This window comes from Monopterus albus, unplaced genomic scaffold (genome assembly GCF_001952655.1).
Source record: "Monopterus albus unplaced genomic scaffold, M_albus_1.0 scaffold307.1, whole genome shotgun sequence".
NCBI lineage: Eukaryota > Metazoa > Chordata > Actinopteri > Synbranchiformes > Synbranchidae > Monopterus > Monopterus albus.
This window is the reverse complement of record NW_018128187.1, coordinates 218161-236248: the sequence shown is the minus strand read 5'-3', so window position 1 is coordinate 236248 and position 18088 is coordinate 218161. Positions and strand designations below refer to the sequence as shown.

General features: G+C 39.4%; 1 protein-coding gene across 1 annotated transcript in view; it reads left to right on the top strand.

Annotated features, from left to right (window-relative positions):
* nbas (NBAS subunit of NRZ tethering complex) overlaps positions 1-18088 on the top strand; it is a 143625-nt gene that overhangs the window by 71626 nt on the left and 53911 nt on the right. Inside the window, exons 40-43 of the mRNA XM_020623650.1 lie at positions 4481-4557; positions 5375-5512; positions 13738-13961; positions 14203-14313. Coding sequence (XP_020479306.1) covers positions 4481-4557; positions 5375-5512; positions 13738-13961; positions 14203-14313 — 550 coding nt within the window. The remainder of the gene's footprint in view (positions 1-4480; positions 4558-5374; positions 5513-13737; positions 13962-14202; positions 14314-18088) is intronic.

The window sequence follows — 18088 nt, the reverse complement described above, 5'->3', positions numbered from 1 at the left end:
GATGGTTGACTTTTTACAACTTTCTCCCATCTCCCGACTGCATCTCTGGAGCTCAGCCACAGTCATTTTTGGGTTCTTCTGTACCTCTCTCACCAAGGCTCTTCTCCCCCGATAGCTCAGTTTGGTCGGACGGCCAGCTCTAGGAAGGGTTCTGGTCGTCCCAAACGTCTTCCATTTATGGATTATGGAGGCCACTGTGCTCTTAGGAACCTTAAGTGCAGCAGAAATTTTTTTGTAACCTTGGCCAGATCTGTGCCTTGCCACAATTCTGTCTCTGAGCTCTTCAGGCAGTTCCTTTGACCTCATGATTCTCATTTGCTCTGACATGCAGTGTGAGCTGTAGGGTCTTATATAGACAGGTGTGTGGCTTTCCTAATCACGTTCAATCAGTATAATCAAACACAGCTGGACTCAAATGAAGGTGTAGAACCATCTCAGGGATGATCAGCAGAAATGGACAGCACCTAAGTTAAATATATGAGTGTCACAGCGAAGGGTCTGAATACTTATGACCATGTGATATTTCAGTTTTTCTTTTTTAATAAATCTGCAAAAATGTCAAAAATTCTGTGTTTTTCTGTCAATATGGGGTGCTGTGTGTACATTAATGAGGAAAAAAATGAACTTAAATGATTTTAGCATATGGCTGCAATATAACAAAGAGTGAAACATTTAAGGGGGTCTGAATACTTTCCGTACCCACTGTACATAACATAGCACTATATCATTTTATCAGGAATTTCTTTCTGCACTTTCATGTGTCAAAATGTTCAGCATTTTCAGGGCAATCTTTCAGCACACAGCATCCACACGCATTTTCGACAGGAAATGCATTTCTCTAGTTGCTTTATTATAAAGGCCTGATTGATGCAGTACTGCTGAGAAGGCCATCCTTCTAACAGCTTCATCCATCGCTGCAGGGGACTTCTGATGCTCTGTTACAGTGACCGCTGGGTTCTTACTCACCTCCCTGACCAAGGCCCGTGTCTTTGGTTGTTCATTTTGGTCAGATGGACACTCTTGTTGGTTCCACACTTCTTCCTTATCATTATTATTGATGCCACTGTGCTCCTGGGAGAGATTTAGATTTTAATAAATTAGCAAAAATTTTTAAGATTGTATTTTTATCATTATAGATTATTAAATGTAGATTAATTTTATTCATTTAAATTTCACTCCACAGAATATAATGTCCAAAAAGTGAAGGGATCTGAATGCTACAAACACAGCCTCTGTATTTACAAACCACTCAGTGTGGTTGGCCCCCTCCCCTTTTCTGCCCTCTCCTCTCCTCCTCATCATCTAACCAGGTAGCCCATATGTGATGGACTAGGGGACAACATGGGAAGAATAGCTTCATATTGATTAATTAATGTATCCCCACGCAACAGTAAATAATGACGTGTCACCACGGCAATACCAGAGAGATAGCATCAAGTCAAAACATCAAGGCCATGCTGGGTGATGGATCACAGCTTCTCGCCAAAATCAATGCCACTACAAAAATAAAGAGCAAACGAATGTGGTGCGTGTCTGCTTGTGTGTGTTTGAATAGTAATACATGGACACTGAAGAATACAAGCACACAATTGGTGCATACTAATGCACAGATATGCATACACACACACAAACGCATCGACCAACTCACACATACCACCAGGTCCGAGCTCTGTGCCTCCCTGTGCTGCTGTCATTCAAACAAATATCTCTCTTCTTAAAAGTCACCTTCCCTTCGGGCTGCTGTGGAGTGCAACGTGTCGAGAAAGAGTAAAGCTCCTCTGGACAGCATTGTGTCTGATAACAGCATTCGATTAATGACTCCTGTATCGGCCTGCCACGCCGCCTGGCCTAAAAAAAACGGGAGATGGCCTTTTAAAAAAATAAATATATTGATTTTTTTTTACCTGTCTCAGATAAGGTGGAGGTAATTAATGATGACGTAAGTGTAAAGTGATTTATCGGGATTGAGCTGAGTAGGCTTGAGGTGCCTGGTGTGAGGAGAACAGGGACGCACATATTTGCATGCATTGCTCCAATCTACTCTCACACGCACATCATGGACTGCTGCCATTGGTGCATGATGCCCAGGCTGTAATCAGTTGTTGTTCACACTGCCTGCACAGGTGAAATAGTAATAAGTCACTGTCTCACCATCCTGCTAACAATTTACCTGATTTAGCTGACACAGGAGCGTGAGTGTGTGCATGCATGTGTGGATACACACACAAACACACCCATCCTGTTCACTCACTCCTCTATGTGGCGGCTCTTTATCACTATTGCTGTTTTCCTCTGTTTCTCATACACACACACACACAAGCAGAAATGCTGTAGGCTTTAAAGTCAGGGTTATCTATTCTGTGTGTGTGTGTGTGTGTGTGTTTACCCCTCTGGTAATTCCTGTCCTGATGGCATCAGTAGCTTTAGAGAGGCATGTAATCAGCTCATTCTGAGGTGTAGCTCATTGAAACCCGGGGGGTAGAAGGGGAGGGGAGAGAAAAACGAGAAAAGGGGGAGGATGGGTACTTTGCTTAAGAGAGCTGTTATGGCTCTTTAAACTAGTGCATCACTCCACACCAGCTCACGCATGGACACGCCAAACCTACTGAAACTACACGCATGAGGTATTAGTGTGCATTTTGTTCTTTGGAGCATCTGTCTCTCTATTTGCCCCTGCCGCTGTCTCTCTCACAGTGTCCATGCTCTACTTTTCTCTGTCTGTTCCATTTAGTTTCAGGCTCTTATCACAAACACAGGCTCTTGTTCTCCTTGGGTCTCTGACTACAAAGTGATTTAGTCTGCCCCTGCATCCCTCAGCTCTTTCCTCACTGTTTCCTCAGAGTGAGTGAATTTGTTAATCAGACATGTCCCAATTCCACACTACATACTGCACTAACTAGGAGCAGTTTAAAAGTATGTATTAGACAGATCAAGAGTAGGCAAATGACAAAATAAAGTGCATATACTGAAATCTGCCAGTGTGCATACTAAAGAGTTTTAAGCTTTCTAAATTTGTGCTGTTGAGCTACACTATTGTCCCACAGTGCAATGCACAAAATACACAGAGGAGCTTTTCACAGCTGCAGAATCATTAAAACTAATTGCAGATTGTGATGGTGCAGCTTGAGAAACTGTGTGGCTGCTTGGAAAAACATTTTTCTTGCTCTTTGTGAGACTTAATTGGTAGTGGCATTTTCAAAGTTGCAAATTGATTCATGTCAGTCGGAGCACTTAATGCATCATTTCCTAATAATGCAGAATGATTAAGTACATCAACTTTTTTTTTGTTTACTTCATGCAAAACAGTGTATTATGGCTGTTAATATGCAGCTGGACAAAATAATTCCAACTTTAATTAATAGTTTTTTTTCTGCACGTTCAGCTCCATCACACAGGTTTCATTAGCAGAGTTTGCTCAATTGTCATGAAGATTCATCTGTTGAAGGACGCAGCACAAGATGATTTTTATTAATGATAAATCTACAGATTATTTCCTCGATTAATCAGTTAATTGTCCTGTCTGTTAAAGGTCAGAAAATCATGGAAAATGCTCATCAAACCTATTGTCATCCTAGTGCGGCATCTTTACATGTCTAAAAAGCAAACAAACACACAGAATATTCATTTAAAAAGCTCGAACCACATTTGTTTTTGCCATTTGATTATCAGAATTGTTGCAGATTGAGCTTCCGTTGATTGAATAATTAATTAATCAAACTTTACAGTTGATATACAAGTAGCTGTAATGATTCCTTCCATAGCTCTGGTAAATGCTAGTAAGTGGACCTGCTGCAGAGTGACTGCCAACTGCCACACTGACTTCTGTGTACACAGTATGAGGCAGGTGGTCATAATGTTATGGCTGATCAGTGTATATAGTTAGTATGTACTATGGAACTGAGACACAGCAGTAGATTGCCCAATAAAACCATTAGTCAGCCAACATGATTTATACAACCAGATCAGTGGTCAAAATGAAATCAAAACCAGTTATACATGAATGAATTTTGATTTTTATAATCAATATCCTCTGCCTCTCTTTGGTATTGATAGATATACACAGGCTAATTTGGCATTCAGGGGGATTCAGCTTTAAAGTCCATTTAAATGAAGTTTGGACTTTGGACTTAGTAGAAATGGGCATGTAGCTACTTACTCTTACATTTCTTGCAGACAATTAATATTGTCTGCAAGAAACTGTGTATGTAGCACACAAACACAACTACATCTGTACAAAACACACTCATGCAGACATGCACACAATAGCCCAGTGAGAAGATGGACGGATTCCCCCCTTTTCCTTTTCGCTTTCTTTTTTTACCTTCCCTCTCCTTTGTCTGGCCCACAGAGAGGTGTGTTCTGACAGGCACGGTCACCTGTGTTCAACAAACGTTGGAGGGTTGGTTGTTAATCTTCAGTGCCTTAGTTCAAGTCTCTCTCTCCCCCCCTCACTCTCTGTCCATCCCTCCATTCTTTCCAGTGTTGCTGCAGCTGGCCAACGATGCATTTCCCAGGGACATGATGCTGGCTCTGTCCTACTTACTGGCCCTGCCTCAGGTACAACAACACACAGCTTTATTTTACACACACATACAAACAGACTCTGGTCTTAGTAGCAATGTAACTGTGATTGTAGGCTGAATGAATCCATATTCTCTAATGATTTCTTATCTTTTTAGAAGGGCCCAAGGACAGTGTGTGTCATGTGCTGTACAGATTGTAAAGCCCCCTGGAGGCATAATTGTGATTTGTGATACTGGGCTATACAAAGAAAATCTGGCTTGACTTAACTTGGCTGGATGAGCTAATGTGGTAGACCAAACTGACCAAAATGGCATTACCCATACAGTACTCGTCAGTTTTATGATTCCTTCGATTCCGTCAATATTCACATATTCCACAAACGTGCTAACATTTAGTTACTTCTCCACTGGTTTGTCGTCTGATTCTCTGATAGCTAAAAAAAAAGTGAAAAAGCAGGATAGAAAGAAACCTGCTGCAGACAGAAGTAGATTATGTTCAAGTGAAGGTAATGAATTCTCTCATGAGTCTTAGCACTTGTCACATCACCAATGAAACATTAACTGCTGGAGTGGATATTACATAGATATTTCCTGGAGAGCTTGTTAACTCCAGTCTGATTAAAGTAACATGGCTAACAAACTGACTGCGTGGGGTCTGTGTGGGTTGACACAGCACCTTAAGTACAGACTTTTTTTTATTAAGTCAGTGGCTTATGAGTTTGAACTGTGGATTTATTTGTGGACCATAAACTGTTTTATCATAAAATAGTTCATAGAATGAATATTTCAAGATGCTGTGATGGCAGCATCTCTAGTAATTTCTTCTTATATTTGTTCAACCATTCATGCAGGTGTTGGATGCCAACAGGTGTTTTGAGAAACAGTGTCACTCAGCCTTGTCACTCCAGCTGGCTGCCTACTACTACTCCCTGCACATCTGCTCCCGCCTCATACCCTGCTTCAAGGACAAGAACCATGCTCTCTACCAGGTTAGCATGGTGTATCAGTTCTGTGTGTGAGGGAGAGAGTGCTAGTAGTCGAGTGAATGGAGGTATTGGGTGTTATGCTGAAGTGGCAGGTGTTAGACCTCATGCTCCTCCATCCTTCTTGTAGTTGAATTGAATGATAGTTGATAAAAAAAAAATCTTACAATCTCTGTGTAATATGATGCATAAACCCTAATTCTACAAATTGCCAGAGATAACAAAGAGATGCATTAAAGATGTTAAAACAACAAAAAGTGAGACTTATAAGATAAATACATCTACAAACAGCAGGCATTTTTCACACGGATGGAAAATCAAAAGCTTAAAGATGTGGCTTCAACAGAGGACTCGCAACATTGATCTGTTTTGAGCAGATGGTTTTAGAAGACGTTTCTTCAAACCTAAGAGGCTCAATGCAAGTTTTAGCTCTTTAGGCAGCTCACACATGTTTTTAGTCTTTTAAAAGGGTTGCTGGAGTAACTAGCAGAGTGAAAGCCTGCAGTTGGGTCTGTATTGATCTGTATGGCTTTTGACAAGACTACAGGGATAACATTGGGCTGAACCATACATATTTTAGTGTCAACACTGAAAAGTCAACGGGAGTAATGTGTTTTTATTAGGGGTCTGTGTTAGAATATATGCAGTGCTAGCAGTGTCAATTTTGACAGGAATTTTCAATTTAGTTTTAGTTTTAGCCATTTCCTGACAATTGTAGTTTGTTTCAGTCACATTTTAGTCATTTATTTGACCTAAGTTTTAGTAAAGATTTAATCTTTGGAACTCTGTTTTTATTTTAGTCAGTGTTTTAGTCATAGGTTATACATTTCATGACACTGTTATGAACTTTGTGAAGGGTATTTCCTGGCTTTAAAGATTACACGAACTGGGTATTTTTTCATACAACATAAAGAAGTGCCACTGGATGAACAAATACAATAGTTTTTTCCTTCACAGGTCATATTTATTTTCTGCAAGCCAGCAGTAGGCTGTTCTCCTCATACATTATAAGTAAACAGTCATGCATCCACAACAATTGTGAGAACTCTGTCCTCTAGTTTTTTACTGTCCCCAGTGTCTTCACCATGCCCTGACAGAATTTGGTGGGCTAAAATATGAGCTAGCATGAAAGCAAAGTTAATGCATCCTAAACCTAACTCACAATAAATGCAAATATAACATTATAACGTTACTGCTGAGAGGACTAGAGTGGCTAACATTAACTTTAACTAATGTTAGATTGTGAAAAACAGTAACACACAATAATAGTTTTGCTCTGGGGTCATGTAATATTTACCTCACACGATGTAAATAGCTAATATTATATTTATCTTGGTGTGTCACCACGTGTCTTTTCAGATTGGTTCTCCAAGAATCGTTTCTATGTGAGTGTTCTGTCCTTAAAAGTATGTTTAATCACTTTTTGGGCTCAAAAGCAGGAGCGCTGTTGTGGTCGGTATATAAAAAGCTCTAAAGAACACAATCAGTCATTTTAATGGAACAAACTGGGAAAATAACACCCAGGTTGAAAATAAGCATAATTATCCATTTACACATCACAACAGTAAACCGCCTACTGCTGCTTTAATCCAAAACCAGCACTGGTCTGCTCCTGTTTGTGAATGGGTTTGCATACGTGGCCCTGTGTTTGTGTTGTGTGTAAGATGCCTTAATTACAGCCGCCAGAAATTTTACACAGCTGACTGGCTCTTAGACGTCCTGGATTATATGATATATGACTATGCTAAAATGCTAATTTGATGCATTTGTTTGCAATGACACTATTGTAATATATGTCATTTTAAAGACTTTTTAGGCTGTTTGTTACATTATGTTCCTCCTCTTAGAAAATGAGAAAAAGAAAAAGTGAAGGCAAGACCACGAGATCAGAATATACGAGTGCGAAAGGGAAGGATAGTGGCAACAAAAGAGTGGCAGCAGGGGTGTCAGGAGGTGATTGGCAGAGGATAAGAGAAGAAATGGGTCTGACCTTTTCCTTGAGTGGACTGCGGCTCTCATAGGTTTTAGTCCAGGTGGAACCAGGGGAGGTAAAATGTTGAAATAAAAGAAAGAGGCCAGCAGAAGTGGATAAGTGTGTCCCAGTTGCCAGTCAAGGTGAGGGCCGGGCAGAAAAACGCACATTCACACACTCCCACTCAATCAGCAACAAGCTACATTCAACACAACGCACACTGTGCTCATCCCCACACACTGATGCACGTGTCGTTCCTGCATCCTAATGGCAGTAATCATTCCCCTACCTCCCGCCTGAAGTGAAGTTCAGTATTAAAATATGTACAGCTTTTCCTCCTTTGCTCTACACTTTTGCAGCTGTACCTTCATTTTTAAATTATTTCTTTTTAAATGTTATTTCCTTTGAGTTTTTCCCTCTTGAGTGTGTTCTACCAGAGTGAGTGCTTGTTATCGTTGTGTTCCAGGTCTTACCTTCACTCAGCTCTTACTGATGAGGTAGTGGCAGGTTTTACTCTAACACTGATAGAAGAAAGAGGGAAGAAAAGCTTTCAGCACTTCTACTTTCATTTCCTTCCTCTGGATTTTTAACTATGCTCTCTATGAATCTACCTTTTTCCATTTTGTTGTTTTTTTTTTTTTTATTGGTTTAATGAATTGCTATGTTGGAATCACTGTTGTGTTTCTATGTGTCACCATGACCATGCTGCTTCTTTCAGTCCACATTGCGCTGCTCTTTGGCTGTTGTTCATCCTTTCTTCTACAGTCAGTTTTGAGACATTTACCTCCACATAAGCCTGTATTGCTGTTTCACTGCCCACAATACTATCTTGACTATGCATACTTTATACATTTGTCTTGTGCTTTTTTAAGATAACCTTTGTTTACATTATCTTTTAAGGACACACGCTGTACAGCATTTTTTTTTTCTAGAAAATATAACTTGCATGCCCAGGCATGTGTTTAATTTTTAGTAGTGTATGTATGTGTGTGTGTGTGCGCCGTGTTCGATCTGTTTTCATGTGACAGAGGGAGGTGGATTCCTTTGCGTGTGTGTTGCGGTGTGTCGAGATGTCTCCAAGTGGTTCCCACTCTCCAGCTGAAGAGCAGTAACAGTGTGTCTCAGTAACTCTCACGCTCTTTCAATTCTCTCGTCACTAGCACATAATTTCATACCCAGACAATGAGACACCAAACAGTCAAACTGCTGAAGTTGTTCAATTGCAAATAGGAACAGAGCTCTCTGAGAATTTACTCGAGGGGTTTGATGTGTTTTTACAGCCTCAATCAAACCTGGTTCCTCACTGATCTGCAGATATAGGGGTTTTGCAGCTAAAACTGTCTGCAGCATAAGGTGGAGGAAACACTCAATTAACTTTATTTTATGTAGAGTTGTAAAACAGAAGATTTTAAACATTAAAAACAGGACGGCTATCATGTGAGCTATATACTACAAACAGTAAAAACCACATTCAACACAGTGTATACAGATTCATAGATGTTATACATAGTAAAACCAGTGTTGGGAAGGTTACTTTCAAAACATAATTACATTTAATTACTTTTCTAAAAAAATATTTAAACTGGGCAATAAAGCTGAAAAGTCCTAAAAGAAATTTATTATAAATTTTAAGCTTTTTATCCTAAATAATATATCCAGATGTAATCCTTTTGTAATCACCAACATTTTGATTAGTAACTCTAATTTAATTACATATTTTTCTCAGTAATTTTTCAGTAACTGATTACAATTACAGCACATTTATTTAGTGATGTAAAAACAACAGTGAATAAAACATCCCTTGTCCTTTTGGAAGGACAATGCATCCATTCTGCTGTTACCTGCCCTATCTTTACATGAATCCATACACACAATAACAATACTGATAATCTTTTGACAATGCTAATAGACATACTGTATGACTACCTCTGAAATCTTACCGTGTGCAATACTGTCTTCATAGAATTGGTATTAAAGCCTAAATGAGCGGTATACAGGTGCATATTTTAAACCTCGACACATTAATCATGCACATATTAAATCTGCATATCAGGGCGTTGTCTAAACATCCAGTCCTTTCCTTTTCTTTTATCTGTCATATGTAACCTGTTGAAAATTTAAGGGAATAATTTCTCCATAAACTAAATATAGAAATAGGAAAACAATGCAGTGCTCTGCTAAGTGGATTCATATCCCTGTGGCTTTGGGGCACAGGTGGACTTCCTGTAAATGTTACCTTGACCTCGGTCTACTTTGTTTTCTGCAGTTTCTCTAATGCATCTCAGTTAAACTGACAACAGAATATTGATGTTTAAAATGCACCGTGTAGCATATTAGTTAAGTTGTACTTTATTGATCTCTGTGGGGAAACTTTCTCTCTGGTTTTCAGCCATCTTACTGTAACTGTTTATGGGCAGCCGCAGCACTGCCCAGGGACCAATTCAAGTTCTAAGGCTAGTACTTTGGCCAGGGGTAGTTGCAGGGGAACCACAGAGTACACTCATAGTATATGTACTTAAACTGTGAAGGGAAACCCACACAGACGCAAGCAGTTAGACCATCATACGTGTTTTCAGCTTTACTTTGGCAGGTGCAGTGTTATGGCCTAATGATGGCCTAAAGTGTAAATATATTCCCTAATGTGTACACAGAACATTTACCTAAATTCCTAGTCAACCCAAAACTAATTCAGTCACTCTTATTGTGCTCATTGTGAATGCTGGTAAATAAGCCAGTGGTTCCAGAGTCACTAATATTTCTCACGGCTCACATTATTACACTAATAAATTAGTCTGAAGATGCTGCTGTCACATGGGTCGCCATCATGTACTATCTATTAATGTTGTAGCTTTGTTGTAGGGAATTCTGAAGCAATTTGTGTTGCAATTTAAAGTTGTATTACTGAACGCAGATGCTTCATGAAAATTCTGTAGCCGACCGTTTACTTTGAAGGTCTTTAACTGTTATGTTGCCATCCAGCTTTGCCTCCCGGGCATAACGGAGCAGCACCAGGCTCAATGATATGGAACCTGGGTTTTCATTATCCCCCAAGACATAATGAGCCGATTTCCACTTGCTTGCACTTGAAATTGTCATTATTTAAAGTGCTCGTTTGTTAAATAGAGGCGCTCTTTACCACAGCTGTTGTGCTGATATTGTTTACACAGCAATACACAATAATGATAATGTATGTGTTAACGTCTGTTTACCTGTGCTTGTCAGTATTTTAATGTGTACCTTTTTCCTTGTGTGTGTGTGTGTATACAATGTGCTGAAAGAAGAGCGAGAGATTTTTCAATCAACCAGTTGCCACTCCATCACCGATTATTGATGACTTACACTTGAGGGGCACATACAAACATACACAATTTTAATATAGACACACAGATCATGACTTAAGAGTTGTTTATGCAGAAAAACCTCTTAGCTCTCTGACCATTTTGTTACAGTTTAGCTCTATGATAAAAGCTCACAAATCACTGTTTGATACTTTACCTACAGGCAGGTAGTCTTCAGTAAATTGGGACGCTTATTACCACCTTTATTTAGAATATACTGTATATGATTTTTGTTGCTCTGCCTGCAGGCGCTCTTTTAACAGTGTGGTTAAGTTTTCCGACTGGGAAAAACAAAGCACAAAGTTTACTCACTACAAAGAAATTGTATTAGTAGCAAAGATGAAAGTATTTCCCTAATAGCATCAAGATTTCTTTATAAAAGAGCACTTTGCTTACATCTAGTGACATTTTGCAATTGCCTGCAGTCATTGCAGATGCTTTTCAATTCATGGGCGCAACAGGATTCAAGCTGACGGTTGTGGGATCTGACCTTGGAAGTGCCCGACCACTGAGCCAGCACCCTATTGTTGTATTGACAGGAATAATGAGTTGGACTCAGTGTCTTCTCCATCATAGAAAAGAACCATGGAGCCAAGGACTTTGCTTTCCTCTTTTTCTACAAATTGTGCCTTTGTACCACAATCAGTAGCAGTCTATATTTTACTCATGGGAGCCCTGTAGAGCAGAGTAGCTGCGCTCTACACTGAATGCAATGTTGCAGTTGACTGGGAATGTTTGAGACTAATTCATCTCTAAACCTTTGATCAGATGCACTGGTTTGACTGTGTTAAGTTACTCCTGCTTCTCTTGCTTTGCAGTCTTCTTGGTAACTTTATGTCTTGCTTGAGATCAGTCCCCTTTATGTTGTTTTATGACCTATAGTGCAGCGAAGCTTGTTCATAGACCGATTATTACTTCACACATGGTGCCCGGTTTCTCTCCCCCTTGCATTCGTCCTAATTATGTGTGCATGCTGTATACACCATTTCCTGAATTAATGCTAATGATGCCACTGACTGTATAGCTAGGTGTTAGGCATGGTATAAATATAACTCATTAGGATCATTGCTAGCTTACTTTCTGGAGAGGAAAGGCAAGGCTCATTCTGCATAACCTTCATCCTTACCACATAGAAGGACAGACTGTGTTAAACACTAGGTCAGACTGAACACTTTTGTATACATGTCGTTGTGCGGCACTGATCTTATAACATGCTCAGAATAATATTTCATTGAGCATTTAGGTGACGTTTCCAGTTATTAGAAATGCCTGTGGTGATCTAGACTTAGACATTCATGCAGTACATTTCCCTATGTGATGACGGGCTAGAGGTGGCTTTGAAATAAGCACGTAATCAGAATTAGATGATAAAACAAGAATGAGTGTTGTCTTTGATTAATTGTCAGACATTTGAGATTGCAAAAACATTGTTAGAAAGAAAGGGTTTCTAAAGATTCCATAGTAATGAGGGAGAAGGGTCAAGGAATTTGAAAGATCCAAGAAACAAGCAGTTGGAGAGATAAGGAAGGACAATCAAGATAGACAAAAGGACAAAATATTATATATGAATGACAAAGAGTGAGAGAATGTACAGTAAACAGTATTTCATCAGAAAACCGTCATTTAACTAAAGTTCTTCCAATGCTGGCCTGTCCATCTCGGTTCTTTCTCTCTGTTCTCCCTTTTGTGTCATTCTCCCTTATTTGAAAATGGTGTCCAAAATGGTGCCTACATTGACAAGCACCAGTGCCCTGTTGCTCCTCTACTCTCCATTTCTCCTGGCTTATTTCCTCCTTCCTCTGACTTCCTGTCTATACACTTTTAATATTCTCCCCTTTCTACCTTTTCACACTCCCCCTCCTGTCCTGCTTTTGAACTGTGAACCTGCCACCAAGGCCACATCTAAAAACGCACACATGCTGAGAGCATGAAAAGAAACACACATACAACACTGATTTCAAGCTCACACATTTTCAACATCCGTAATTGCCTTATGCAAATCAGATGAACAAATAAATAATAAATCTCATCCTGCTGGGCAATAGCATATAAGATGCCAAAAACCAACTTCAGGAGCTCATTTAATTAGAACAGAGGTGATGAGAGAGATACAATATCCAACTACCGCTCCCTGTGCCTGAAACGCTCAATCACAAATGTGTATCCACTGTCTTATTCCCCACAGGCCTGAATCACGGTAGCAATTATGGTTTGTGATACATTTACCCATATTCTTTTGGCATGTAGGGGAAAAATGTGCCTATTGAATTTCCTAATATCATCCAGGTGCAACAGTCAGTGTCTTCCTGTAAGCAAAATTAAAAACCAGGGTAGTTAGTCTACCCCTACCTTTTTCTGGAGATTTCTGAAAATGACAGTCATTTTTGAAAATAGTCTCATTAGCTAGTTACGGTGAGATACCACGCAGTGCAGGGCGTTTGAAGCTTAGTGTGTGACACAGTTAATTATAAGCCCTAAGGGCAGTTTGCATTTAGACCAACCTAGCTTCAACAATGTAGTGCACCTTCTGAGTAAGAATTGCATTTGACAGCAAATTAGGGTAAAAGAGAGAGAGAGAGAATTAGAGGGAGTGTGTCAGGAAAGGTTCTGTTGGTAGGTATTATGTCAAGTTATATACAGAAAACAAAAACCCAATACTAAAAGGAAGTTCATTGTACTCAACAGCAGAAATAAAAATATTTGTAGATAGCCATAAGTAGTTTAAAAGTGTGGCCTGCTGTTACTCAATGCACCATGCTTATGGTACTTTAATTCAGAGGAGTGGGCATGATCATAATGCTCAGATTACCATATTTATCTTTTACCACCCCATATCCTTTGGCATGTGAGTCCAACAGTGTGAAATAACATGCCCAGCGGCTGTCTGTGTGTAAACAGAACATTTGTTCCCCTTTTCATAGGCCGACCCAAAGAAGCTGATTCAACTGGTCACACAACATGTGTCTGCGTATTCAGACTGGCCAGAGGAGCTGCAGAAGCTGATCAGCCAGCTGCATGTGTACAATGAGCGCCTGACAGACTTTACCCAGGCCCAAGTGTTACAGGGTTTGGGCCGCGGCGTGGACGTCCAGCGCTTCAGCTCTGACTCCGACTACAAGAAGGAGACCATCCTTGGTCTTACAGAGTAAGTATAGGGAAAGGAATCTATATCAGCTGAATGATTACCCTCAGAGTTCATGTGTCTGCTGGAAGTGATTGTTAGAAAAATAACTCTCGGATTGGTACTATACTTAGCAAGGTATACTTTATGTGATTTGAAAGTTTTTTGTACCACATAAATGTATGATTGGTACTTCTGTTTGCTTCAACATGGTGACATTTCATGATTGTTTTCCTCCTCACTGCTTGTGTCTGTATGTGTTTAGGACACTGGATGATGGTGTCTACAGAATCGCTCTGTCCCTGGCAAAGCGCTACAGTGTTTCTCTGTGGGAGGTCTACATGACTCACCTGGAGTTCCTCTTTACAGATAGCGGGTACATGCACGCACGCGCGCGCACACACACACACACACACACACCAATACGAACACACAAAAGCTCTCCCTGAGCATTTTTAAAATTTCATTTGCCTTGGTTAGTTCACATTGTTCCTTCAGTTTGAAATACTTTTTTTGGCAATGTGCCTGTATGCTTTTTGGATAAAGAAACATGTCTGGCTTGTGTATATTTATGTATTCCCATGTCTATTAAGTTCTGTTTTCTTGCACATGACCTGGTTCTGTTTTACAACAAAATTTGCCTACATAAACAGCATACTTAAAACACGCCAGAGCAATTCAAACATGGTGTGTATGCATGTGTTTCTGTTTTAAAGTGAGAGGGGATGTGAGTGTGTCAGTCTATTTCCATAATTTATTTGCTCTCTGACTTCATAGCTAGGGATTTGACTATCTCTCCACTTTTCCTCCTTCCTTTGTTTTAATAGAATGCCGTTTCAGCAGGGTGTGTGTGCACACGTGTGAGTCTGTGATAAATATCCCCCTGTCAAATTCTGATTTAAGAAAATGGTTTCTGGACTTCACTTAACTATAAATTACAACCTTTTCCTTTTTCAACCCCTGTACAGCTGCTGATTGTGTGAGAGAGTTTTGACCAAAATCTCAAGATCATGAGAAATGCAGGACACGTATTGATATTGCAGTGTTAGCCACAAACATATGCCATATGTTCATTGATTTAACAAATGGATGGGCACAGGGATAGATATAAATAGATGGGGAAAACTTAGCGGAAACAACGTAGATGGAATTTTGACTTTCATTGAGTTCTTCAGGGCTACACATTCTTTGCATTTAAATCATCTTAACTGTATATTAGCAACCAGCCACGATGAAGTGCCTCAGCTTTAAGTCCAGTTCTGAGGCCAGCACTTGAGTAAAGGGCAGCAGCAAGAGTCTTCCTAACACACTACATTTAGTTTACATTAATTTGGCAAACAGGTTTGTCCAGTGCAGTTTAATATAAGTGCATTCAACTTCAAAGGGAACAAGAACTAGATACCATTAAAAACAGGAAATGTAGCCCTCCTAAATAAACCAGTAAAATTATGTTAGAGAGCTTGTGGCAAAAAGATGGGGATGGACTGTCTGCAGTGGGAATTCAAATCAAAACAAGGTCCAGTGAGCAATTATTTGACTCAAAGCCCTTGAAATAGAAGAGTTGCAATATTGATTGGTCAAAAACATGTATAAGGTCATGTGAGTCATGGCTTCAAATCATTCTAAACAGTCCATTCAGAGCCATTATCTTTTGTATGGAACAGTGGGATTTGTCAGCAATTAAGATTTGTTTGACTTGCACAGCCTTGCAAACTAATTCTGTGTTCTGTTGTTGTTGTAAATATCTCAACTAATTTAGCAGTTAGCTAGGTACCTAATCTGTTAAAGTGACCCAATATTTGAGAGAGAGACTGTCAAAAAGGTTGTAAAACATGATTTGACACATGTTGCTAACTTGAAATGTCACAAATATAATTATTGCTGTTGATTTCAACTTCTTACTTTAGAAGATAATAGCAAAGTCAATGTAACTGCTGCTCCTAATGTCTGGAACTATTCAGTGTCCCCATGATCTGCCATTACTTTAGAAAAAATGGTCTATATAGAGTCAAGATTAAGATGGAATGTGTTTCTTTCTATTAAAACAATCAAACATTACTCAGAAGAGTAAATTTATTTATGGGCTCTAGTCACAAAGGTATCACTGGGTCTATTACCAGGGTAAAATGTTAGTACACAGCTTCATACTGCTATATACCAAAACTCTAATGCCTCTGTGCATATCTGCAGCTCTTGACAAATAAGCACAAGTGCTAATAATATGGTAACAAATGCATAAATGTACTTCCAGTCAAATGAGCTGAAAGAGCTGCTGAGCATTCTTTAAGTGATACAAACAACCAGCATGGAGAGAAAGGCCATTAGATAGAGCAATAACCAAAGAACTAGTGTGTTCAGGCATGGAGGTGGAGGGGAGGAAGGGCCTGATAGATAGAGGAAGAAGAGATGGATGATAAAGCCAAAGTGTCCCTGAGATAGTCCTATTAACACAGAATAAATGCTTTGGAGGAATCGATGTACAGCTGAACACAGCTGTTGTCAGCTGTTCTCTCTGTGTGTCTGGGTCTTTGTAGATATATGCCGGGGCCTTTAAGGGGCATGAATTCAGCCAGTTTTATTGACATTTTAATGACAGCTATTAAACAATTTATAGCTTGTCCAAAACAGCAAGGTGTTTCTCAGGAATCACCTGCCAAGTCAGTTATACCCTGTGTTTGTTTTCTTGAAGTTTTCAGTGTCTGGCCCCTGCATCAACTCAACCATCCAGATTAGTTCTTACATATTTTGATTGGTTTTAATTGTTACAAACATACTCAAAACACATTTGTATTTGTTTTAGCATCTCTTTTTGGAAGTGTTGCTGACAGAACACTTAATACTGCTTTTCACCCAAATGTCCCCATTTGACACAGCTTGCGCCTCACTGATACCAACTCATCCTGCTGCATTTGTTGCTGATTAATTTTGGTTGAATGAGCGAGCCTTGGATGACTTCAGGCAGAAAACACACATGATGTTTTCCACATCAGTTGGCAGATAATCCAAACAAGCATCGCGTCTGATCTTTCAAACAACACAGCTCCGAGCTCCTTATTTCAGATCTTGCCTTCTCCAGTTGCTGACAACTTGTGCTGCTTTTTCTGCAAGACACTGTTTGCCTACGATAAGAAATAAATCGTCCTTTGTGGTACCTTCCCTTCTCCTTAAATGTCCAGGCACCTTGTGGCATGCAAATGATGTAAGTGCTTTAATAATATGTCAGTGTAATGGTCAGTTTATTTATATAGCGTATTTAGAAACAACAGTTGACCACAGTGCTTCACAAGATATGAGTGAATATTCTAATAAAACTAGCAATAAAACAAACGATAGACCTACTTAGAAGTATTCCTCTATATATGAAAAGAGAAAAAAAATCATTCAGTCAATACAAAAATAAAAAAAATAAATAAAGCTAATAAAACTAAAAAAATTGAGCTGTCCAAAACTGGATGACAAAGTAAATATTAGAAACCAGAAAATGATTCATAAAGTAATACATACATACATATAACAGTCAAACTGAGCTGAATGCCTTTGCATAGTAAAATGTTTTAAGTCGAAATTTAAAGTTGGTCACTGATGGAGCCAATCTGATATGTAAAGACAGCTCATTCCAGAGTTTTGAGGCTGCAGTTGCAAAGGCATGATCACCTCAACTTTGAGGTAATGTAGAGTGTAGAGAAAGGGACAGCCAGAGGCAAGTGATCAGTAGATCTGAGGGGTCTGGCAGGACAGTAGGGCTTTAAAAGGTCAGAGAGATACGGCGGAGCTAAATCATTAAATGCTTTAAAAGCCATCAAAAAGATTTTAAACTGGATTATGGAATGAAAATCACGCCAACACAGGAGTAATATGTTCTCTTTTACGAGTGCCAGTTAAGAAATGAGCAGCACCATTCTGAACAAGCTGGAGGCAGTTTAGTGAAGACTGGCAGGCCCCGATATAAAGAACATTACAGTAGTCCAAACTATTTGACCTTTTCAAGATTTTTGATTTGATTTGATTTATTCTTTCAAACATGTAAAGACAGTCAATATGTCAACACACATAATTTCACACATATCCACAAATGCATTATCAATTTGCTTATACCTAGTACATGCTTGAACGGAGTAGGAAGAAGTTAGACTTATCTAGTCCTACCCCAT